Source organism: Megalops cyprinoides, chromosome 18 (assembly GCF_013368585.1).
Source record: "Megalops cyprinoides isolate fMegCyp1 chromosome 18, fMegCyp1.pri, whole genome shotgun sequence".
Taxonomy (NCBI): domain Eukaryota; kingdom Metazoa; phylum Chordata; class Actinopteri; order Elopiformes; family Megalopidae; genus Megalops; species Megalops cyprinoides.
In genome coordinates this window covers 15,502,786-15,528,030 of record NC_050600.1, presented here as the reverse complement: position 1 = coordinate 15,528,030, position 25,245 = coordinate 15,502,786, and the positions used below count along the sequence as shown (strand labels likewise).

At 39.2% G+C, this 25,245-nt stretch overlaps 2 protein-coding genes across 2 annotated transcripts; both read right to left on the bottom strand.

Annotated features, from left to right (window-relative positions):
- Positions 1 to 590: 590 nt before the first annotated feature.
- On the bottom strand, positions 591 to 7,209 carry LOC118793625 (sodium/hydrogen exchanger 9B2-like). Its single transcript, XM_036551851.1, has 11 exons — positions 7,116 to 7,209; positions 6,515 to 6,685; positions 5,542 to 5,684; positions 5,235 to 5,362; positions 4,580 to 4,755; positions 3,544 to 3,650; positions 3,200 to 3,349; positions 2,209 to 2,317; positions 1,585 to 1,721; positions 1,195 to 1,378; positions 591 to 652 (listed from the first exon to the last, which is right to left on the bottom strand). The coding sequence occupies exons 1-11, from the start codon at positions 7,207 to 7,209 to the stop codon at positions 591 to 593; spliced, it is 1,461 nt and encodes a 486-aa protein (XP_036407744.1).
- A 3,811-nt stretch (positions 7,210 to 11,020) lies between these two features.
- On the bottom strand, positions 11,021 to 17,836 carry LOC118793624 (sodium/hydrogen exchanger 9B2-like). The gene is made up of 11 exons (XM_036551850.1): positions 17,647 to 17,836; positions 16,863 to 17,033; positions 15,033 to 15,175; positions 14,609 to 14,736; positions 14,103 to 14,278; positions 13,195 to 13,301; positions 12,682 to 12,831; positions 12,258 to 12,366; positions 11,716 to 11,852; positions 11,388 to 11,589; positions 11,021 to 11,097 (listed from the first exon to the last, which is right to left on the bottom strand). Exons 1-11 carry the CDS (start codon positions 17,834 to 17,836, stop codon positions 11,021 to 11,023), a joined length of 1,590 nt encoding a protein of 529 aa, XP_036407743.1.
- Positions 17,837 to 25,245: the final 7,409 nt, after the last annotated feature.

The window sequence follows — 25,245 nt, the reverse complement described above, 5'->3', positions numbered from 1 at the left end:
TACAATATGTAATGGTAATGTCCTGATTGTGGTTTCTGTTTTATAGTAACAATCAAAAAAGTAAAAAAAAGCATTGAAAATAACCTTCATAAAATACATGAGAAGACATACAATACCTGATCTAACTCTGGAGTCATTTCTTGACATTTTGTATGCATTTGTTTGTAATTCTGTCTGGTAACCATTTTCCAGTAAGGTGATTAAGAGCCTAAATTATGACACATATTGCAGATAATAAAATATGTATTGCTCGCAGGGCTTTCTATGGGTGTAGCATGTGCCATGTCCTTTTCAGGTCTCAGGTCATCCTGTAGAAGGTCTCTGATTGCCAGGCCTCGTCTGTGGTTGGTTTGATATCATAGCTTACTCTCAAGAGATTTAGATGTGTCTGTCATGAATACAGGTTCTGATGGGCTTTCATTTTTACCTGAAATTTGAAAAAAGTGCATCAGTCTGTTATACTGAAAGAACAATTGAGCACCAAAGCCCAAGCTAAACATGGGAGTTGGATTCCTAAATTATGCTGTCGCATTCCTGCATTACATATTAACATGCACAAATCCAGAAAGACATTAAGTCTATTGGCAAATCTAACTTCCATTAATGTACGCATAAAGCTTGAAAGCAGCCATGCTTAATTTAACATGTTTACTCCAAATGCAGGATGAGCCATGTGAGCCAGATATCACAGGTTTGACTGTGGGCTATGTCATTAACTGACTATGATGGGCAGCTCACGGCCATGTAATTGGATGGGTTCTTTCTCTCACAACTACATTAGTGCTTCCCAGCAAATAGTCAGGAGCCTTTAAGTTGCTAAATTGTCAATTATAGTGAGCATTCCCACAATTTATACATGTAAGCAGTAGTTGTTTTAAGTTTTAATTTGTATGTAAATACTTGAGATATGTGACAAGCTTTCTGTGTGGGACTGCATAATGGAATCCATAGCTATTGCTGTCATCCGTTGTAGTTATCTATTGTGCTGCATGTTGTACCCCTGTGGGATTTGAATTTGTATGCATTATATATAGTGAGTTACACAGACTACGATAATGTCATATGAAAGTTTCAGCAGATGATGTCAGCAAGCACTACTGTTCTCATCTACATGCACAGAGTTTAAATCAAGCATAAGCCTGAGCAGATGAAAGGGGAGTAGAGGGTGCAGCTCACCCTCTGTCTCTGTGCTTTCCAGGGCAGTGTCTTTGCGTTTCTGCAGCAGTCGCGGGCCCGCCAGCCCGATGCCCAGGGCTCCTATGGGCGCCGTGACCAGGATGGCGAGCACCGCCACCGTCAGCACGTCCATGCCGTACTTCTCCAGCACCGGGTCCCCTTTACTGCGGGCCATGTCCAGTGCCTTGGATCCTATGGCAGCCTGACCGGGACAAACTTTGCAATGTGCACTTGCTGACACCTGGGTGAAAGCCTAATTCTCATAATAATGATTTTATACAAAATTTAAGTTAAAGCACAATTATCGAAATGGCAAGTGCAATTTGGAAAACAAATATGCAAAAAGGAATAAGTACACAGGAAATATTGATATATGTATCCGTTTCAGTGTGATGATTTCTTGTCTACCTGCACAGTGGCTTTTGGGAGCCAGGCCAGGGCGATGAACACCTTCTCCTTCATGTTGAAGCCAGCAAACAGCACCATGACAAAGGTGAAGAGAACACGTACAACTAGCCCAATGCTGAGAGCTGCCAGACCCAGCCCTGCAGAAACAGGGGCACCAGATTCAGGTCAAAATGCCACTACAGCACCCTCTGTAGGACAGAGGAGAGAACACTGTATTCTATATGAGCATAGTACTTCCCCTTCATTGCTTCAGTAAGTATACAGCTATATAAAAAGTAGAATATCAAATGACATCTACATAAGATTCTCTAGACAGGAGGGGTATCAGCTTATTAAAAAAAAATAATGCAGTGTTGCCAACTTGATACCAATACAGATGTACTGCTAGGTAATATGCCAGTTCTCAGACTACTGGCATCTATAAATGACAATTAGCACATTAGCTTTTAATGTGAACAATTTATTTGTGTTCATAGATATGAAATCCATTCATATAAAACAATAAAACAACTTGGTGTGAATTGGCTGGAAGCAATTCAGAATGAAATTAATGACAAAGAATTGTGAAAACACTGTGTACACAGTAGTGTATCTGCTTTGTATTACGACTATGTGAGTACTCACCCACAGTATTAGGATCCAGTGTGGAGATAGTGATTTCAGCTCCAATCAGTCCAAAGAGGAGTGGCTGGAAGATGTCCCAGGACCTCCCAACAGCCCCTGCCACTGGGGCCTAAGAAGGTCAATATCAGATGCTATTTATCTTATTTCTACTGTTAAAGACTCCATGATACTTGCAAAGGTTGGAGATGCACTAGCAAAAATGCAAACATCTGGCTATGTAATCAACCCAAGCTGGATAAATAAGTCCCATCCTTTCCATTTCATCTTATATGAGTGGAGTAAGAAATAGCTGCTGTGCATCACTCAAGTGAGTGCTGTACTGCTACACTGGCAGCAGCTGAGATCAGTCAGTCCCCTTTTATATGATTTTAGGAAGGCAATATGAAAATAAATTTCATTATTATTATGAGAGAATACCAGAATAAAATCACTGTCATTTAAAGACAGTACAGTATGTCAAATGGACTAAAAGAGGCAAACATATTCAATAGTGTCTCCGCTCTATATAAAAAAAATAAATACATGACTAAGGAATGTCTCATACAGGTACAGAGACATTTGTCTTTGCTTCAGACACTGGTAAAACCTTGTTTCTCAAGATTTCAAATGATTATTAAGGTTAAAAGCTTCAAATGGATAGACAAAGAAATGCCTGTGGTTCAGGCAAGCTTTTCTCCTTGGTACCCAGCTATACAGGGAAAATAGTGATTTTATATCACTATATTTTCTCTGTATAGCTGGGAAATCATATATTATATTATAATATATTATATTATATTATAATATATATATATATATATATATATATATATATATATATATATATATATATATATATATATATATATATATATATATATATATATATATATATATATATATATATATAATAGACTACTGCAGGACCCTGGGAGCTCTGCAGTAGTTAAGTGAGAGAAACACTAAATCACAATAAGAAACAGATACAGGAGGGACTAAAGGACCGGCTGACCTTTGACTCTCCCCAGCTGAGTCCTGCCAGGAAAGCCATTACCAGAGTGCACAGTCCACCTGCACCAGCGAATCCAGCAATGTGACTCGCAAACACAGCGAAGACAGACAGGCCCAGGAGCAGGAATGACCGCTTCATCACCAGATCTTCCTGTGAGAGAGAGGATGAACACAAAGACAAGTGTGAGAGTGAAGATTTAATTTATTTCATTTCCAGGTGTCTCACACTGAAATGTCACGCAATGTATATAGCATGAGTATTTAGTGCAAAAGTAATCTAATATAGTCTAGTAACTGTGAAACATTCTAATTTTGAGTGATACAGTGCTATTTTCTGTGCCTTACTTGGTCTTTGCTGGGGATGAATTGGATGAAAAAGCCAAGGACCGCCCCTGCAACCATGCCCCCAACTACCTCCAGGATCCCTTTACCCAGGTTGAACCAGGTGGACCCTGTAAAGAGTCCAGAGTCACTTACCGAATACATTTTTACAATGCTTACAGGTTGAACCAGGTGAAGCCTGGGAGACATCCCCACATGTGAAGTGAGCAGAACTATGAAACTCATGGGGGAAGATGTAATGAATGAGGGGTTGCATTACAATGTACAATAATAATAATAATAATAATAATAATAATAATAATAATAATAATAATAATAATAAAATGTATTCAAAGAGTCATTCAGCAACTTGTGTTGTAAATGCGTGTACTCAGTAAATTAATTCTGAAAGCACTTTAATCTATGGGAGCACTGAGTGGTGTGAAGGTCTGATTTACTCAAACAAAATTGTGACATACATGAATCAGACTAGGAAATCAATGGTTTCAGAATCACTGTTGCCGTAAATACTGATTTTGCATGCAGTTACGGCAGCCAGTATACAGCACTTTATTTTTAGATTTCCTGTAATATAGCGCTATTTAACAATTATACAGCATTGCACTTCAATGTGGCTTTAATGTAGCTACCAAGTGGCTGCTTTAAGTATGGGTTACAAATGCTGCGGTTCAATTCAGTTTGCTTGTATCTAATTCACCAGGAAGACACTCCCATAGGTAAGTGGAAAGAATATTAAGAAACATAAATCCTCTACAAGAACAAAAACAAAGAAATGAAGAAAAATGATAAAATATCTGCATTATATTTTATTCATTCTGGGGTGTCCTTAAACCGCTAAAAAGCTGTTGAACTAAATAATTTATAGTTTCACCTCTAGAGGGAGACAGATGACCATTGTACCATTTTCCATCATTGTTGTTCAAATGACTACAAATATTCATCACTGAAAGTCCCACGTTTTATATATTCTGTCCATTCCTGACTTCTGAGAAACAGTGGTGTCCCCCCCCCAAACCCCACGCTTGTGGGGTATCAGCACCTGTGGAGAAGGCCATGCCCAGACAGGTGGTGAAGCCAGTGATGGCCAGGATGTCATCAAAGCTGCCAGCAGCCATGAGCAGAGTGGGAACACCCTTATCCACACCGTACCCATCCTTCTGCAGGAGGAGCATGGAGGGAACCACCACCGCAGGGGAGACGGCGCTCAGCACAAACCTGGAGGACAGCGGCACACAACACTGTCAGGATTCAGTTGCTCCAGCCAGACGCTGCAATCTTATGGCTGCAGTTCCACCGAACAGACATCATAGCCAGTGGAGTGCTGGCTTAAATTGACCGTATGCAAATCACTGTCTGTGATGGTACTGGAGGCTGTACTGTGGACAAGCAGCGCACAGTCACAGCATGTAACGGTCTTAAACTTGCATTGCTGAAAGAGCCACTGAAACATTTAAAGCACTGACTGACGCACAGGAGATTCTATATAACTGTCTGTGTTAAAATGGCACTGCTTAAGCAGATATCAGATTTTATCTATTCCTGCAAGAATCTCAGATGGAATTAGATACAAATGTATCTTAATACAATTTGCATTTTTCATCTGGAAAAGTCTACTTATGCCCATATTTAAAACTACAACACTGGCATATGTAACAAAGACAAAGTCTGTTAATGGTAGACAGCACTCCATTTACCCAAGAACGAAGCCCCAGATCCAAGGCAAGTCCATCAGGAAGTGGGAGACGACTGCCACTGTAGAGGCTTCTATAGTACAAGGTCCCACTGCCACTCGGAGACAAACTGCCTTCAGTTTCTTCAAAGCCTGTGTCAAAAACATTTTTTTTTTTTTTACACATACCATCCACTGCATGGCCTGGAACTTGAAATATATTCTTGACAAAGACCTATCATAAATTTTGTTAGTGTTAAATGATTCATGTGATTAAATGGCATTTCAGATTAAAATCACTGAAATGTTTTAGTTTCTCTCTTCTTACGCACAGAGCCATCCAGTCCTAACCCAGCTCTGGTTAGGATAATGGCGAGAGCAATGTTCCTCAGGGCAGCTGACCATCTTTGATCAATGTAGACCGCATCAGTGATATATGGAACGTTACGAAGGACAACACCAGCCAATAACATTCCTGAAAGCACAGAGAATGGTGTCTACAGACATGTGCAAACCCGTTGTGAATCAGTCACTAGCTGTGAGGAATACAAGAGTTCTTGATTGCTGCACACGACCTTTTAACTTCTGGGCAGAATCAATGGAGCCAAAGTGTGTGACTCATATGCAAGCTCCTCATTTTTACATCACAAGAGAGAAAACAAACATTATGACTGCATTTCACACATTTTAAAAGTGGTTTTAAAAATGAGTGTCAACTTAGTCCTACCTTTTTATTAAAATGTTGTCTGATTGAAATTGTTATTCCTAAATTCTAAAATGAAATAGATGAATACTAAGCCTATATTAAAAAATGAAGCATGCCACAAATGAAGCACCACAATGGAAACCTTAACATTTCCTCTCTTTTTCCAAAATGTTTTTCTACCAGAAAATGGTGGAAAGTACCATCTCCATTTCTGAAAACTGATCTGGCAGAGCAACAGAGTGATGTAAATACAAGCTAAACATTCAACATGTGTATGATGCACTGCCAAGCGAAACAAACATGCATGGTTTGATTTAAATACACATCTATGAAGCTGTACAAATAAAGAGAAACAGAGGACAAGTTCAACAAGTTGAAAATGATGATACACGGATGGGAAAGCATGTTTTTCATGATAAATTTATTTACAGTGCATTTCATTCAAGTCCACTCAAGTCATTCTCAAATGGTGAAAGCTGTGCAAATATAATTTATTTTATTTGAGAGCTTCTGTCAAGGACCAAAACAATCAACCTGGAAGTAATTTTCAACTGGACATACATATTTTAGTTCAACATACATTAGTTAATTCTACTTACCTAGGAGTGGAGGGAATGGGGGCAGTGTAGGGAACTGGATGAGTCCAACCAGCTTCCCCCCACATATAGCACAAATGAATAACACCACGATGCCAAAGAGATTCCCTCCTGGAAGACACTCCTTCTCTGTGATGGACCAGACTACCCCGAAGAGCAGTGCAGCCATAGTCACTGCATAGAACGGGACAGGACATTAACAGGTTTTACAGGCAAGGAAGGTTGGCCGAAGACATTTCATGCCCAGCATCCTCCAGTACTTCCAGTACCAATGTAGTCAGTGCAATGAATAGTCACCTTATACACGGACATTTGATTTGGCAAGCCAAAACACTTTGGTCTGTAGTAAGGGGGATAGAGCAGGCCTGCACCGTGTCTACAGGGGGGTGTTTTTTATACCAGCGTGGCTCATTACACCAACTATCAAATCCCAGGCAGAACAAACTGTTCAAGTTTGTAGTGTTCTTTAAAAGAACGTACCAAAATTGTACTTTCTTTAAAGAGTAAACACTGTATGCTACAAACTAGAACAGTTTTTTCTACTGCAGTATTATGTCTGCTAAGCAGGCTTTCTGTCTTCCCCTGCTGAACTCTGAAGTAGTACCTTTGGTTATGATGGAGGCGAGAAGACCCCTTGGTGGACCAGGGCAAGACTCCCTTAGTGTGCTACAGCATGCTGATTGCTCAAAGATGGTCATCCTCACTCATTCATCAGTCATACAGGAGACAGTAGAGCCTGCAAAAATGATTGGCTAGCTTTAGATAGCTTTGTGGTCTAGAGGCACACTTCCATGGGGAAACTGGTGTAAGCTGTCCTTTTTGTTTCAATGACACAGACAGATTGAACAGCTTGTATAGCATTACCTGAACTTTTACATCCTTTTAAGCAGCACAATCAAAATTACTGTACAGTGCATGACCTGAATGACATTCTCTGGCTGGGTGCAACTGGAACAGCAGTAATATCACAGTAACAATAAGAACTGAACTGTGCATTATGTCAAAAGGACATTTTTGTAATTTCTTTTGCTATCACTGTCTATAAAAGGGCGGCACTTTAAGGAGACCTGTAATAAAAGTGCAAAGTGTAAAGTTACACAAAATGTTAATAGATTTTTTGATAGCGTAACTTCTCCATTTAAAATGTAGCGCCAGAGAAAAAGAATGCAACAAAAATCTCTCCAGAATGCAACACTCTCTCTCTCTCTCTCTCTCTCTCAAACACACACAAACACAAAAAACACAAGTGCACAAGTGCAGCAGGAGAGTAACAATGAAGTTTTGATTCCCCAATGGGAGTCTCTCCCACTGTAGTAACATCTGAACACCTTTGTTCCCAAATCGAGCCCAGACATTCGCTACTCCGGGTCTTTTACTCCATCAAGGCCTATATGTTAAATATCTCACAAGGTCTTGTTTAATAAAATATCAAAGCAGCAAAAAGAATGAAATGTCTTATGGTTTAAGTTATTATTAACTTCATTTTTCCCCAGTTAGCTAACAAGGTACAGTATTCTATAGTGTTTGGGTCCAGTTAAAACCATCTTATAGTAATCTGTTACCTAGCTAACGATATTTGTAGCATGGTTACATTAGTTACATTAGCAGATGCTCTTACCCAGCATTTCCGTAGCAGAGAATCAAACCACCAACCTTTTGGGCACAAGCCCTGCTCTTCACCACAATGCTACACTGCTACCCCACTCTGTATACTAAGCTGTCAGTGTTAACATGCTACATGGAATTGTCTCAGAATTTTGGTGCCATCAGTGTATTCCAAAACAGCAAAATAATATTAGTGTGATTGAACTGATCTTAACTGATACATGTTAGTTATCTTTGTGGTCCTTGCTTCACCAACTTCTTTTTAGGTATGTTTACTTTTATATATTATATTGTGTACATTATATTTTACTTTATATATTGTATATGTTACTTTTATACTGTATGTACTTTTATAGCTATATTACTTATTGCAAGCTAGCACGATGGCTAACATGTGGAAAGTGTCAAAGCAATTTTTCACATCCTGTTCATATCATAAATTTATTCTTTTAAACAAAGAGTGGACAGGACATTTAAGACAATGCAAGTATAATAAATTAGTGCGATTAGTAATACTGTGTCCTGTTTAGAACTAGATGGTTGTCATTAAATCACAAGGATTTAACACCATAAAAAAAAGTATGTTATAGAGAACATTCCAGACATGTTGTCTGTGCTGTTTTTTTGTTTTGTGTTTTTATGCTGAGAATAGCTACGTGCAATTTCATTTATCCATTTTCTTCTTTTACAGCATGTCTACTTCAGTGTCACTACTGATAACTGGTGGCTGCTCAGATGTGATGTCTGACTACACATTCCTGCATGAAGATGCTCTCTCTCTCCCAATTTATTGTTCACCTAAGAATAATCAAAATATAAAGAAATTGTTTAATGATGAGTTAATAGAACATATCACTGTGTGTGTGTGTGTGTGTGTGTGTGTGTGTGTGTGTGTGTGTGTGTGTGTGTGTGTGTGTGTGTGTGTGTGTGTCTCCTTCCTCTGTATTAAGTTTGCCACCTAGGCAGTAGTTAGAATATCTTAATTACTTAATGTTGCCAGGGATTGCATTGCATTATATTACAAACTCAAAAAAGTTACTTGTGGTATTTGCAACCAAAATTGCCCAACCAATATTTAACCAGTTCCTGTCATTTAACAGGGAGATCAACTACGCCTCAGTGCGCTCTCAATACTCACAGGTTCCTGGGCTTCCTCTCTTGGTGTCAGCTCTTTCCCCTGCTCCTCCGCCTGTCTTGTGACGGCAACTGAAAGTGAACTTTACTCAGCTGCTGTTCCTGTGGGGTTTATAGTCTGTAATTGTTTGTAGAAGAACTTTGCACTGAGAGCAACTGCATACTTAACTGCATTATACCGCTGATGGAGGATCCTGCCAGTGAGCTGTAGGATGGATGGACCGAGACACAAGGAAAGATGGAGAAAAAAATACACAGCTGGACAGTGCAAATTGTTTTAATGGCAAGTAGCTATTAATCATTTACAGTACTGTGATTGTGAGGCTTTAGATGTAATATCAGACAACAAACACCAAATTACTCTCTCTTTCAAGTCAAATACTTTATCACCTCCAGCAATTCTTAAATTCATTAACATTTAGAAATGGGATACCACACAGTTCATCTTATGTTCAAACACTTGCATTCAAGGCTCTTAATATCCATTCTGTTCTGAATTTTATATTTTGGTGTTTCTGAATAAAATGAATAACATAACAATGAAGCTGCTAAGTCTCACACGAATGAGCAGAACAGGGACAAACACAGGAAAATGCTTTACACTGAATTGAAGCCTACTATCATAATGCCAATAGATAACTGACATGTCTGTTTTCTCCAAGAGAGAACATGAGAAAAAAAAAAAAAAAAAAAAAAAAACCATGGCTCTGAGCTCTCAATGGTGTGCCACCACATTGCACAGTCAAAAGAATGATTTGTCCTTGGGTTACTTCACAGCCAAAGTGAATTATGATTTGGGTACTTTCTGTACAATTTTTGAACTTCTGTTTAATGTACCCTGATGTAAGGTAATAAAAGCTCACTGAAACAGAACACATGGTTTTTGAGTTTTGATTACTTTACCCTTTCCATCCCCTATCTTTCCCTCCTCTGAAAACCTTTTATCGACTTCCTCATCAGTCAAAGTGTACACGATTCCCAGACCTGTTCAATAAACAGGACTATTTTAATGATGCATAATTTTCCCAGGCCATATATTCTCACCAACACCCAGTTATAGCCAATAAAATGGTTTAATAACCACTGATCCATTAGTGACAATAAATCTAATTCTAAACTCGATTGTTAATATTAATGAGCCACCAATATGGACCCATGTGGGGTCGTAGCACTTCAGAGTACAGCACAGTTTTCTAGTTTTAAAGGTATTGCTACTTCAATGTAGTAATGTACTTTGTTTACTCAAATTGAGTATTTATACAAATTAGTATTACCTCATTGCTAACATATTTTATTTAGCTCCATATATCAATGTATGTGATCTCTCATACAAAAAAATGTATCAATTAGATCCATTTTCTATTTTCGTTTAGCACTGTTCATGCATTTAATGATTCAGAACAACATTTTAAAAAAGGTTGTGATTTTAATTATGTCAAATTTTCCATTGCTATAATGTACAATAAACATTGCAGTTTATATTTGAGTTTTCCCCTTCAAAAATAGTAACTCGCAACCATGAGTAGCTATAAATATACAACACACTCTTGCCAGCAAGATGCAAGTGACTAACAATGTATACTAGATAAGAGGTGCATGGAATTAAAAGGATGGTAGAGGAAGCAGGAGTCACAAGACAATGAGACAGAAGTGATGTGGAAATATGATGCTAGAACACTTTCCACTGTGAGTGGCATACGCTTCATAATGTCCATCTCATGCTTCAGGCCACGCTGCTGTCTGTGAGCTAGGCCTGTGGCTGATCTTTGATCAAATTGAGCTCTCGTATGTTGTGGAGGGCTCAGCCATAGGGTCTGACGCAGTCTCCGACCCACCGCCTGTCCTACCTGTATTTTGAACAGAGGCACACAAATTTACTGCCATGAAACAAAGAACAGAACAAGAAATCCATATTTACTATATAAATATAGATGTTGTATGACATTCAGGTACTGTGAATTACAATCTGTACCATTACGTGCGTATGTACTTGATGGCTATGCACACTTGCTAAGATACTGTGCGATTTGGGATACAGCCAGTTGTACTAGGAGACGATGGGGAATGGGTAGACCTGATATGAAAAGTGTCACCAGTGTAAGAGTAAGTAAGAAGAGGAGTGGGGAGTGCAGCTCACCCTCTGCCTGTGTGCTTTCCAGGGCAGTGTCTTTGCGTTTCTGCAGCAGTCGCGGTCCCGCCAGCCCAATGCCCAAGGCTCCTATGGGCGCCGTGACCAGGATGGCGAGCACCGCCACCGTCAGCACATCCATACCATACTTCTCCAGCACTGGGTCCCCTTTACTGCGGGCCATGTCTAGAGCAGTCGACCCAATGGCTGCCTGGAAAAACAAAGCCAGGCAGGCAAACCTAAAAACCTTGATGATCAAGAATTACACGTTTTCCGTTGCATCCTATTGGGTGTGTCCTGTGTGCCACACTGGATAGCATATTACAACAATGTCTACCTGCACAGTGGCCTTAGGGAGCCAAGCCAGGGCGATGAACACCTTCTCCTTCATGTTGAAGCCAGCAAACAGCACCATGACAAAGGTGAAGAGAACACGTACAACTAGCCCAATGCTGAGAGCTGCCAGACCCAGCCCTGCAGAGACAGAGGGACCAGAGAGACTGATTGAGAAAATCCTCTCTGCAGCACCATTGCAGGTGGTGCATCCCAGAAGCATCCTGATTAAGAGGCACTTCTGGTGGATCTATGATTAAATATTAGACAGTACTAACATATTAAGAAATTACAACTCAATCTTAAAGCTGATTGCCTTGGTAGGTGATTTGTACATCCAATTGAAAACTTCAAAATTAGTGTGGTAAAACATAATTATGTATAAAACAGCTCAAGATTCCCACAAAATTTGAAAGCCTTGGCTTGTCTTCCTTTTAGCTTCCATTTGACAATCTGAATCACAACATTATTTGGTATCCCTCAATCAGAGCTTGCATGCAAGGATTGTACAGTTAGCAGACTGCTTCTGGCAATGTGAGCACTCACCCACAGTACTGGGATTCAGTGTGGAGACTGTGATTTCAGCTCCAATCAGTCCAAAGAGGAGCGGCTGGAAGATGTCCCAGGACCTCCCGACAACTCCTGCCACTGGACCCTGAGAAGGTCAATACATGTTTGGTGTCCAACCACCACTTTCTAAGGCTAGGAAATATACTTCCTTTTTATCATTTTATGCAGCAGAAGTCTTCTCTGGAAATATTTTCCAAATGTAAAATTAGAGCAAAACAAATATTGCCTGAATATGCCAGTAACCAATCCTCCAGAAAACAGGAGCATGTTGAAATGATACACTTTTGGTACAACAGAACCCTAGGACACCATTTGTGCAGGACAGCTCAGAGGGGTGATGCTTTAACCACGGCAGTCCAGTTACTAAATTCTCTAGACACTGCTGGAATGAAACACTGACCTTTGACTCTCCCCAGCTGAGTCCTGCCAGGAAAGCCATTACCAGGGTGCACAGTCCACCTGCACCAGAAAAACCAGCAACACGACTTCCAAATACTGCAAAAATGGACAGGCCCAGGAGCATGACCGAGCGCTTCACCACCAGGTCTTCCTGTCATAGAGAAAGAGAAGTGGGCCCAGTCTGTGTGCTGCACAAAGTGGAGGATGTATGATTGAATATCCAAACCCTAGTTTAAACGTATTATTCACTATTTCAAGCTATTTCAAGTCTAATGATAAAATATTTGTGAAAAACAAACACTCTTCATATAAAATTCTATTACTATTTCCAACTAAGAATAGAATCCTGGAAATTTGAAAGGTCCATGGTAGTAAACAAATTTTCTAACACTTTTAGTGATAATCGTTACAGTGGGGGTAATTGACAGACATACTGTACATACATTCAGTCTAATATCACAGTAATCCACTTAAATTCCTCAAGAATAATTCTGAGCTGTAGACATCGTCTCACTTGGTCTTTACTGGGGAAGAATCGGATGAAAATGCCAAGGACCACCCCCGCTGCCATGCCCCCAACCACCTCCAGGATCCCCTTACCCAGGTTGAACCAGGTGGACCCTGTAAAGAGTCCAGAGTCACTTACTGAATACATTTTTACAATGCAATTGAATGCATTTAAATACGATCCCAATGCACAATGAAATCTAGGGTACCTGAATACTGTTCATGGTATTAATTAACAGCATAACCTAGTTTTAAAGGACAGTAACATAGCAGTTTCTCAGTGTCTGTAGAATGATGAGGGGAACAGTTAATCATAAGACCGGAGTGCCAAGGGAAAGAGGAACTTGTGTGATTTACACTCATTGCAGCAATGTTCTCACTAATGCCTTTCCTTGCAGTTTTAGATACAATCTGCATTTTTGAGACAATGGCATTGGAAATTGCTGTGTTCCTTGTTTCAAGTCTCAACAATCTTGATCAACCATGTTTATTAGGCTGATATCTGACAGGAAACACATTAGAGGTATAGATGGATTCTGATGCATCATAGTACATTCATGAATATTAGTCAATACATTGTTAAAACAGATCACATGAAGGAGAATGTTGTATAAAAACCAACACTGTTTTGTCTTAGGAACTGTCTGAAACCTAAACTCTGCATGTCTGTTTCAGGAATTCAGAAAATTGCTCTGCACCCTACTACAAATGATTCATTTCACAATCTTGACCACTAGGAGGAGACAGAGGGAAAGGCCAGAGAATTGTGCATGATGTTTTGCAGAGAACACAGTATTTTATTCCTCTTATATCCACACTGATCTGTTAAGATAATGAGTAGTAATGGAGAATTTCACCATTTTTACTCTCCTGTAAAAGGGCCACTTTTCTGCTCATGCTAGCAGCACGCTATACCTGTGGCAAAGGCCATGCCCAGACAGGTGGTGAAGCCAGTGATGGCCAGGATGTCATCAAAGCTGCCAGCAGCCATGAGCAGAGTGGGAACACCCTTATCCACACCGTACCCATCCTTCTGCAGGAGGAGCATGGAGGGAACCACCACTGCAGGGGAGACGGCACTCAGCACAAACCTGGAGGACAGCAGCACACAGGACTGTGTCAGGATTCAGTTGCTCCAGCCCGACACTGGAATCTTATGCCTGCCATTCCACAGAACAGACATCATAGCCGTTGCGCTGGCTTATATTGACTGAACACAATTCACCCTTAAAGAGCATTAGTTGTATGTTTATTCCTATAAGAATCGTGGGGGTAGTTGGATGTGTATGCATTTCAGTACAATGTACCCTTTTACATGCTAAATATTTGTCTAATTATGTCAATCATTAAAACAACCACACTTTTGCATGTTGCAAAGACCATTTTCAAAGCCTGTCAAAGGTACACAGCAGTCTATTTACCCAAGAATGAAGCCCCAGATCCAAGGCAGGGCCATCAGGAAGTGAGAGACAACCGCCACTGTACAAGCCTCTATTGAACAGGGCCCCACTGCCACTCTGAGACACACTGCCTTCAGTTTCTTAAGAGCCTAGTAAAAAGAAAACATTGTGCAAGATTTTTAAATGTTCCAGAAGACACACTTTCACATAAAGAAAATAAATGTCAAAATATGTCAATCTATAATCAGTTTTGGGTGTTGCTTAGGATGTCTTAACTTAACTACCCCAATGGAAAATAAAAATTAACATGAATTGTTTACAGATGCCTATATTAGATGGAATGATGTCAACACACTCATTGCCAAGTGCACATTTGACAACATGTGCTAAATAACTTAAAGGCAATGCAGCTAAAATGTTCCACAATTGAAAGTTCCCCTGGTACCGATGCATCCAGTCCCAGTCCAGCTCTGGTTAGTATAATGGCAAGGGCGATGTTCCTCAGGCCAGCTGACCATCTCACATCAATGTTGACTGTGCCATTGATCACAGGGATATTGCGTAGGAGGAGACCAGCCAACAGCATTCCTGTGATAACACAATGTACTTCCTTAATATGCACAGTGACATACACCCATCCCATGCAAAAATAGTATGCTGAAAATATATTTTAGAGAATATATTTTTAGCCCTTTTTTAGCTTCATCAATATATTGAAAATATCTAAATTATTGCCTTTTTGGTATTGCAATATAGTTGTATTATTTATTATACAATTTTATATAATTATATGGATTCTGATAATATCATTTAAATTAATTTGCATTATATTCTTGGTTGGAACAACATATTTAATATATTACAATATATTTAATTTTCACATGGAATCATTCATATAGCATGGGATGTACTGTATGCTGCATGTTACATGATTGGTGCATTTGTATTCACATGTATGGTACAATGTAACATGATACAAATCCAAATAATTATGCTGAGTGATGTGGAATATGAAACTACTGAGCTAAGGTGAACTATTTCATTTATTTTAAAGGCAGCAGAAAATTAATGTGACTTGGGCACAGTCTGGCTGCGCTTTAGCTAATCCATCAGTCTCTGCAATATAACGCCAGACAGTACACTAGTGTTGGAGAGGACCTTGACCTGTGGTAACCACTGCTTATTACTTTTTTCCATGTAGGCAGCAGAGATGGAAACTGAGTTGATCTGTGTGATCTACACTTTGGAAGAATAAAAAAAATGTAATGTCTGGATGCAACATCAGAGCACTTTCAATATTTGCACTAAGCTAGTGTATCTCAGTGCCTGAAATCTGACAGACTTGCATATGCATATTCTTGGAAGCTTCATTTCAACAATACCATATCTCTGTATAATCTATTGGCTGAATAAAGGAGCAATGGCACCTCAAGGCCAACATTTTCCACAAGTGCATGATACACTATCAATCAAGGTTATTATTCCTAATATGTATAAATCCATGGGAAATACAAGGTTATCATGAAACAGTCACAGAACATATGCACTGATAAGGCAAACATTATGAGGTGTTATGAGACCATAAATATTTGTTGGATGAAAACACAACATTTCCATCCAAAATAGATCTTGATTTATGAGTTGTCATAGCTCTCGGTCTGTCAGGTTTAATCTGCATTTGTAATCTATTAGACCTATTCTTATTACGTTTCATCAAGTGGGGTGAAAGTTATATTCATTAGTCAGTCAGATTCAAACTATATCTGTAATATGTGGCCTTCACCCTACTAGACCTTATTAAAAATAATATCAGAAGAGTTGTACTTTAACCAAAGGCCACATGTATTTGTACTTATTTTGGAATATTTCTCCACCCCAGAGCGCAGTATTCACTGTGGCAGAAGTAATGTGTCCAGGTAAGCACTGAAAAGGGCTGGCAAATCTGGCACTGATGCCCAGAAGGGTACAAAGTTCAAGGTACGGTAAGATGAAGAGAGGCAGCATGCACAGTAAAACAAACAGAGAAAAGGACTTTGAACAGTGATGAAAGCCATCATCATAACAGCAATAAATATGCAATCACATCTGTAGCTTTTTCTTCTGTCGGGGAGTCCACGTGCAGGAGGAGAGAATTAAGGCCTTTAAGGGAAATTTGCCCGCTAAAATAGCATCAGCTCAAAAGAGAGGCTTTCATTGCAGATATAGTATAAACACTGCACTGTCATAACGATAAAGGGTAATGTTCCATTAACAGCAATTATCAGATGGTGCTTACCGAGAAGTGGAGGGAATGGAGGCAGTGTAGGGAACTGGATGAGTCCAACCAGCTTCCCCCCACATATAGCACAAATGAATAACACCACAATGCCAAAAAGATTCCCTCCTGGAAGACACTCCTTCCCGGTGATGGACCAGACCACCCCAAAGAGCAGTGCAGCCATAGTCACTGCAAAGAAGAGTACAGGACATTAACAAGCTGAACAGACAAGGAACAATCTGCAAAGGTAAATGTTGATGATATACTACTACCTCTACCACTAATAATCGTCATCATCATCGTCATCATCATCTAACATCAATAACTTTGTGCCATATTTTTAGACTGAGTCCAAAGAGGCATGCCTTTTAGTCACCTTCTCTCTTAATCCAGATGCAGCCGGCACAATAAATGGTTTTATTATCCTTTATTACACCATTGACAATCTTACAAAAAAAGACCTTAAGTGTCACATTAAAATGCTCAGTGATCACATGCAGACCAAACAAACTTATACCATCTGACCACAGGAGAGCGACATCTTCCTCCACAACATGCTCTTTCTTTAGGCTAGATTACGACACAGGGAGCACTGTCTCAGGTAGGAGGCATTATCTTTACTTTCATGTACACCAAAATATCCTTTCCTTTTCAAGCAAGAAGACAAATGAACTCCATAAAAGGTAAAAGGGATTTAGGAGAGAATACACTACAAACCAGACCTTTTCACATTTTTTCTATGGCAATATTATTCCTGCTAAACATGCTTTCTTTCTTCCCCTGCTGAACTCTAGTAATGTACCTTTGGTTATTATGGAGGCAAGAAGACCCCTTGGTGGTCCTGGGCAGGACTCCTGGAGTTTGGTACAACAGGTGCTGTGCCCATTGCCAGTGTCTGCACTCTGAATGTTCCTGTCGAAAACACGGCTGTCCTCCACCACATTGGGACTCCCAGACCTTTTCGCTACAATCTCAATCTGCTTCTCATCCATGTACTATCCAAAATAGAGAGAGGAAAATGAGAAGCCATTCAGCTACAAATCCCCTTCTTTAAGATTTTTCACTCCAGCAGCTCCAGTTGCCATTTTCACTTCACTATATCAAAGTGAAATTAAAAATAGAAATGTAATGTAATACTTAGACACATGTCATCATTAAAGCATAACATCTGCTGCCTTAACAAACAAGAGTTTAACACTGTGCACTCACTCTTCCTCCCTTTCTCACATATATGTATGTGTCTTATTATATAGATTAATAATATGTATGGGGGGCATATGGGACACATGCATAATTTCTAGTCTCAAAAACACTGCAAAAAATGATGTACAAGCAACAATGCAAACAACCATGATGTACAAGTGAAGATGGGAACAAACAAGAGGATATTACTGGATAATTGAAGTATTAGATATTATTCCCCCCCCCCCCCCCATACTGTCACAAAGGTAACTTGAAAAGATAAATATAACTAAGAACAGTCCTACCGAGCAATAGCATGTTTCTGGAAAGGCTAAAAAAGCTATAATGTGGCTATAGAAGCTATACTGTGATTCTGACCTGAAATTAGCAGCATTTTCAATGACTACAGAGACTATGGACATACATAAATGTGCAGAGACAGATACTCTCAGCTTGTAATACTGTCATGACTGCCTGTAAATACATGATCAGCTTTAATGAAGCCCATTCAAAGAAAAGAGGTGGAAGGATATTTATTTATTTATTTATTTTTAATTTGGAGGCTTCACATACCTTTTCATAAATAGAAATTCCAAAAAAAATTTTGTAATTAACGTTGCAACATGTTTGAGTCAATATTAGAACCTTTAAAATTGTACCTTTGCTTCAGATCCGTACTCCTGCCACTGATCACAAGGCTTGGCTTCACCATTCATTGTCTCCTTTGCCCCTTCTCCTGGCTTCCCCTTTGGTCCCCCAAGTGTATCTACACTCTATAAATGCCATAGAACGACTGAGGTGGATTTGAGCTGGGTCCTCCATATCCTTACTCTTTCATAAAGGCCTGTCTGTCATAGCAGTCTTTGTCACCAAATATAAATGCTGTATTTACTGTTTCATGACTAAGTTAGATACGCACATGACAGGAGCAAAAAAAAAAAAAAAAAAAAAAACTAAAATTGTAATAACGGCCTGTTGACATATCAGAATGTACGCTTGGAACAATTACAAGCTCCATGGTTGGCGTGTGGGTGTCGCAAACACTTTTGTCACCCCATCCACATGCAGCAATATGAGAATACAATATTCCAACCTGACGATGCAAAGATTGCCCCTCTAAAACCCTGGTATTAACCACTTTATTATAGTTTACATATGTGACATGCAGCCATACGCACCACAGACTAATAATACTTTTGTAAGGTTTAGACCTACTGTGTCTAACACCGTGCACACTGTACATTGCTACTGTAAGCAGAGGGAGGAGCACACTTACAGTAGAACTTAATTTCCCTTGAATATATATTATTTTGTATATAATATTTACATACATTATCTTATTTACATGTATGAACTACATTATACATATATATGTTTGTACATATATATTTGTTATTTGTTACCTTAAATCCTGGATGCCTTGTAATGGCAAGAAGTCCTTATAGTCCAGTTGAATGCAGAAGTAAATAACGTGCCAGATCAAGTCAAGACAATAAGCATTTGACTCAGGGCTTTGGTACGGAACACCAGCCTCCTGACTCAAAGCATCGTATCCAAAATGGGAAATACCCTTACAAGAGACATTCTTACCATTACCTTCTACCCTAGCTGTATAAATGTGTGTTTTACCTCACCTTTATGATAAATCCCTGTGTGCAGATGCCTACACATAATTCCGAAGAAACCTGGACATGAATTGAACTTTGGTAATGCTGTCTCTACCGCCTACAACAGGTGTCTCACAACAAAGAAGCACACAGGAATGCAATGGTTAAAGGAAAATAGTCGTCAATTCAAATTGTTTTGGTATGTCCTATTCACATTACAGTAATTTGAACAACAAGTACATGTACACACACACACACACACACACACACACAGAATGGCAATGGTGTAGTTAAGTTTTGTAAATTGTTGGCCCCAATGAGGTCATTCACAGACAGTATCAAATGACACCTTTAAAAAACAAAGTTATCCAGGCTTTATACAGCTTCACAATAAAAGGTAATTACATTTATGTCAGGGCACCGTAATACTAAGCAAATGCACAAAGTAGAAAGAGACCCATTCACAGAAATAAACCTGAAGTAATCTCTAACAATGGTGGTTTCTTGACATTTGTTCAGATAATCCTAACACAGAAGATGTTTGTAATTGGTACAGAATTCTTCTGCCTTTGTTAAAAAAAAAAAAAAAAATACAATCACAGTATTACACACAATTATAAGAGATGACTGCTGGAACCCTCACACTCCCCTGTTCATTCTGGAGCCTCACACAGAGTTTTAGTGTTCGAAGGTCTTCATCAATGACCATTGCATTATAGAACGTCTCTCTTCAGTAATCTGGTGCCACGAAAGATGACCATAATTCTGAACATCAACTCTCGGAACGCTCACATATACTTACACACCCACATATCCAGTCACATACGCAGATACACCTCATCGCTCACTGTCCCGCAGTAGGGTATGCATTATGCACTGTTGTACCAAAAACAATAATTCACTTTGATCCCTTTAAGCTGTAACACAGTTTAAGTCTTGCATGATAATTGAGGCTTCTGTGTTGAGGAATTAAATTAATGTTTAGGTATTTTGCTTTAAAAGGAGTTGACGTGATTCCTCGGTGGCGTACTTCGAGGCAATCACTTGTGGCAAAGACAGAGTATGTTCACTCTGTCCGGCAGCATTAAACTGCTGACAACAGAGAATTTGATTCTTTACGGGACCTGGTTTACCTTGTATTGGTGAGTGTTTGCCAAATATCTAAACTAATCTACAAGACAACACATTTGAATTATAGTCCAAATACTCCTGTTAAAATGATATATGCTTACAGTGGACAGGATGCAGCTTTAGGGACAGACATCTTCACATCAAACACCGCAGCTCCAGTAACTACAGTGCTGTCATACTCCACCAGACACAATCCTGTCTCAACGTATAAGAGGGCCAGGTACACAGACAACTGTCCCGTTTCTTCTCCGACAGCAGTGTATGCTGTGTTGCATGAAATTTGAAGCTGCAGATTCGGTAAGCGCGATACAGTACCTATGGCCTCTGATGCTTTGTGCAAAACTCCCATTCACCCCACCCCAGGGAAGGAAATGACACACAAAAGATGATTTTACGGATCAGGACACCTGCTGTCCCTGCTCCCAATATTCAAGTGCACCTCTAAGCTGAATACCTGTCTGGAACTGTGTGTACAGCAGATTAACACCAAGCATTAAATCAATTCAGGGTTCTTTCCCAGGTTTCACAATGTCACACTGAAGGTCTTTGGACTTCAAAAAATGCCCATCTAAAATACAGTCCTTTTTTGTTCTAAATGCCAGAAACGACATGTTTACATTTCCAAACATCATAAAGAGCATTGTATTTAAGAATTACACACAATGCAGTGGTGACTTCCTGATGTAAATAATACAGGTACAGGTTTGGAGAGTGCTCAGAAATGGAGGGACAATAGGATTTGCTTGAATTATCTTAGGCACCTTTATCGGTGATGTCACAATGGTTAATGTTAAATCTTTACTGAATTTATTGTATCAAACATACTGTACTCTACACCACTCATTGAAGCAAATGAGGGAAAAAAAAAAAAAAAAAAGTCCAACCAGCACTGCATCTCATATACTGCCAGATGAGAGGTATTTTTGGGGGTCAGTCCTTTGGGACTGAAGGAGTTGATCATCAGGCATTAATATAGATGGTGAAGTTTCAGTTCTGCTTCCTCATGAACCAGAAGAGAGTAATGCACACTAAGGACACTTGCAGAAGAGTTAGCCATTTGCCCTGTAGCCCATATGAAAACTCTCCTCACTGGGTGTGTATTCTAATAGTACTACTTTTTTTCAATTAACACAGATACCTAATTAAGGAGTGAAGAACAGTAAATAAACAGTATCATGTTACATTTCTGCTTTACCTTTAAGATGGAATTTCTGTCCTCAAAGGGAATTAATAAAGCTGGAAATATTATGTATTCTAGTGATCAAGTCAGATCAAATCTTACTAGAGCTATACCAGCATTACCCAGAATTTTTGAACAACTTAAAAATATGTTATATACAACTTCAGCTTGATCTTTTTACACATTGATTTTATTTTGATGATTAAAAAGATGGTGATTCAGTCAGTTTGTGTATCAAGCCTTTGTCATGCCACAATACATACGGCATGTTTGATGAGAAATATTTAGGGGCTCAAATAAAATACTAAAAATAGCTGGAACAAAAGTTTAGTCATTTTACTTCCTTATTTGTCACGTGTTCCTGGTAAATTCAGGCACAATACTTTAGGGAAGTGTCTGCAGGATATGCAACAGAGTCAGACAATATGATATCATGTGAGGACAAAAACTGCTTCTTCAATGTACAATGATAAGCACACCAATGATATGAGGATACAAATCAGAATTGATACCCTATCATTTCACTGTAGCATGTTGACCAAATTTAGAGAAAAACATAGCCTAGTTCAATACTTAAATTCAGAGCTTAACAAGCATCCACATCCATTTTCAGTCAACACTTCCTGATAATCTTATATTCTCAACCACAAGATGGCACTCTTCACTGAACTGATTCAGTTGACCAAGCTCTAAATGTATGACTTCTGTTTGATATACTTTAAGAGGCACTGGGATGTGTTCGTTTATGTAATCAGTCATTTTCAAGCCCACATTCCTACACTCTGTAAAGACTTACTCTACATTGTCTACATGGACACCACTGACATATTCAATTTGGATATAAATGTCAGTGCAGATTTAGCTTCTACCAAAATATTTTGCTGATGCAGGAGCTCTTCCTGGTTTGTGAATGCTTTCAGTTCCCTAGGGAATGACAAAAAAATAACCTCATAGCATAAATAACATTTTAAAGGAATGCCATATGAGATGAATGTCACTTGAAATGAAGACATTGCAATTTCAAATATGGATATTTTCATTCATTACCTGTGTGCCTGTGTGTTTTTTAAAGTACGGATTAGTCAAGATCACATTATACTGCACACGTACTACATAGTGTAGATCAGACCGAGGGTGAAATGCACACAAAGATGTGCATCCCTTTCCGTCTCTGATTGGATTGTTCACACATAGTTTGTCAGCTTCTCGGGAAGCATACACATCAGAATTCTTCTGGATTTTCAAAGTGAATATTACAATCAGAGGCAAAGCAAAACCTTGAGTGTAGTGAATCGCAAGAAGGAGAGCCAAAGAGCAGCGTCAAATCATATGCGGGAAAAAAAGAAGCCTCAAGCTTATAAGCTTAACAGCAGCTCCACTGAGACGACTTCCCTCTAGAAAATCAAAAGGACTCCTGGCTTCAAGGACATGCTTGTATTGGACCAGGGCCCATGACCTATCTGGCCAAAATAATATCAATTATAAAACATGCACATATCAACGATGAAGCAGTCTTACAGGTTAAAACATTGGCACTCCCTTTAAAAGTAATTGTTTGTATCAATCTAAGCATTGTATATCACTGTTGACATTCCCCTGAAATTAATTTCTTGGAAAGAGACCTAATTCATGACAATTCATACTGTCATGCTTTCACTTTCGCATTTGGCGTCTAATTTAAATCACTGGACATCAGCTTTGTTAATGTAATAGTCAATAATACATCGGAATCATCCAAAAGAACAAGTTAAAACTACATAAAAATGTTGAGTTGTCAGAGCACCTGTATTTTCCATCAAATGAAAATATTGTGAATCACACTAGTCTGTAATGGAACGCCTTACACTGAAGGTGAAAGACAGAACTGTGAAGTGTAGCACAACGTGTGGCTTCCCATGCCAGATTATGTCACCTTCATTCAGACATCCAACCTTCACTTCTCTTGAGAGATCACACAGATAAATGTGTGACAAGATATCCCGCTGTCTTCAAATCAAGAGGAGAGAAATAGGATTGTTGTTTTCTGAAAAGAGTATGAGTGTCAGTCAGCTGGGGAAATAATCATCTGTCAGCGACAAGATCATGCTGCTCATGAAAGATCACAAGAGACACATTTCTAATCAAGGAGTAATCAGATATAATAGTTGTATAATAGCACTGAAAATAAAGTATAGTGATTTCCAGATTTATTCAAACATTTGTATTTGTTCTTAACTTTGTAACTACAACAAAAAACGAGTTTCGTATTTAATACTAACTGCAGTGGAAAGAGCAGCACTGTATGTTTTATAAAGTATGCTGTATCTTTCAAAAGCACATCAAAAATATCCATATGCATGTATCATGTACCATATATCTCCAGACAGATAGGCAATACTGTATGGATATTTATAGGAGGCTTCTGCTCACACACATACTCCCCAGTCAGCCCAGTTTAAAATTGAACATGAGCATGACATAATATGTAGGGCACTGATTACAAATATATTTTCTATTTGTATAATATTTTACAGTTCTAGGGCATTTCACAGCTTGCCCCTATTGAAAAGCCACCAGATCAAACTGGTTCCACCTTCCTTTCCACAGTCTCTGACAGGGTCTGTGCTCACGATGACATTCACCTGGAGAATATGTTTTTACAGAATACTCTCCTCACCTCCTCTCTGTCGGACAGGTCCCCTGCTGTGATGTCATCAGCAACTTCCTGTGACACTGCAAGCATCCGAGACCCTCAGGTCCTTGCTGGAAACATTGATGAGGAGATTACTGCCCCCTGCAGGGCACCTGCAGATGTTTACTGGATAGTTGATTTAGTGGCGTTTGCTTCGACATTTTGCCCTCTGCTGAAAAGGAAACCCATAAGAGAATGACACTTGTGTCTACCTTCAGGAACAGAACCTCTTAATAATGTGTTGTTTCATGCTATTCAATACTGGTGAGAAGTCCAGGTAGAGAATTCAAATGTACAAATGTGGCTTCTCTAAGAAAATAGTTATTGTGGGTTATAGTTTATAGTTAATGTAGTATTGTGGTTTAGGAACTGAGCCTGTATCCATAATGTTGCAGATTTGATTGCCTGGTGAGGCAGTGGTATTATACTCTAGCAGAGCATGTAAATTAAATAGTCTCCCAAGTGAATCAACCAGTACAAGCGCTTGCTGTCTCAAGTGCAAGGTTGAGCACTCTGGCTTGGGTTTGCTCCTGTGTAATCAGCCAACAATGGCCAGGAGCCTATAGCGGTGTCTTCCCTCGACTCACTTCACCATGACCTGGACATGGAGCTTGCAGTGCATAAAACATG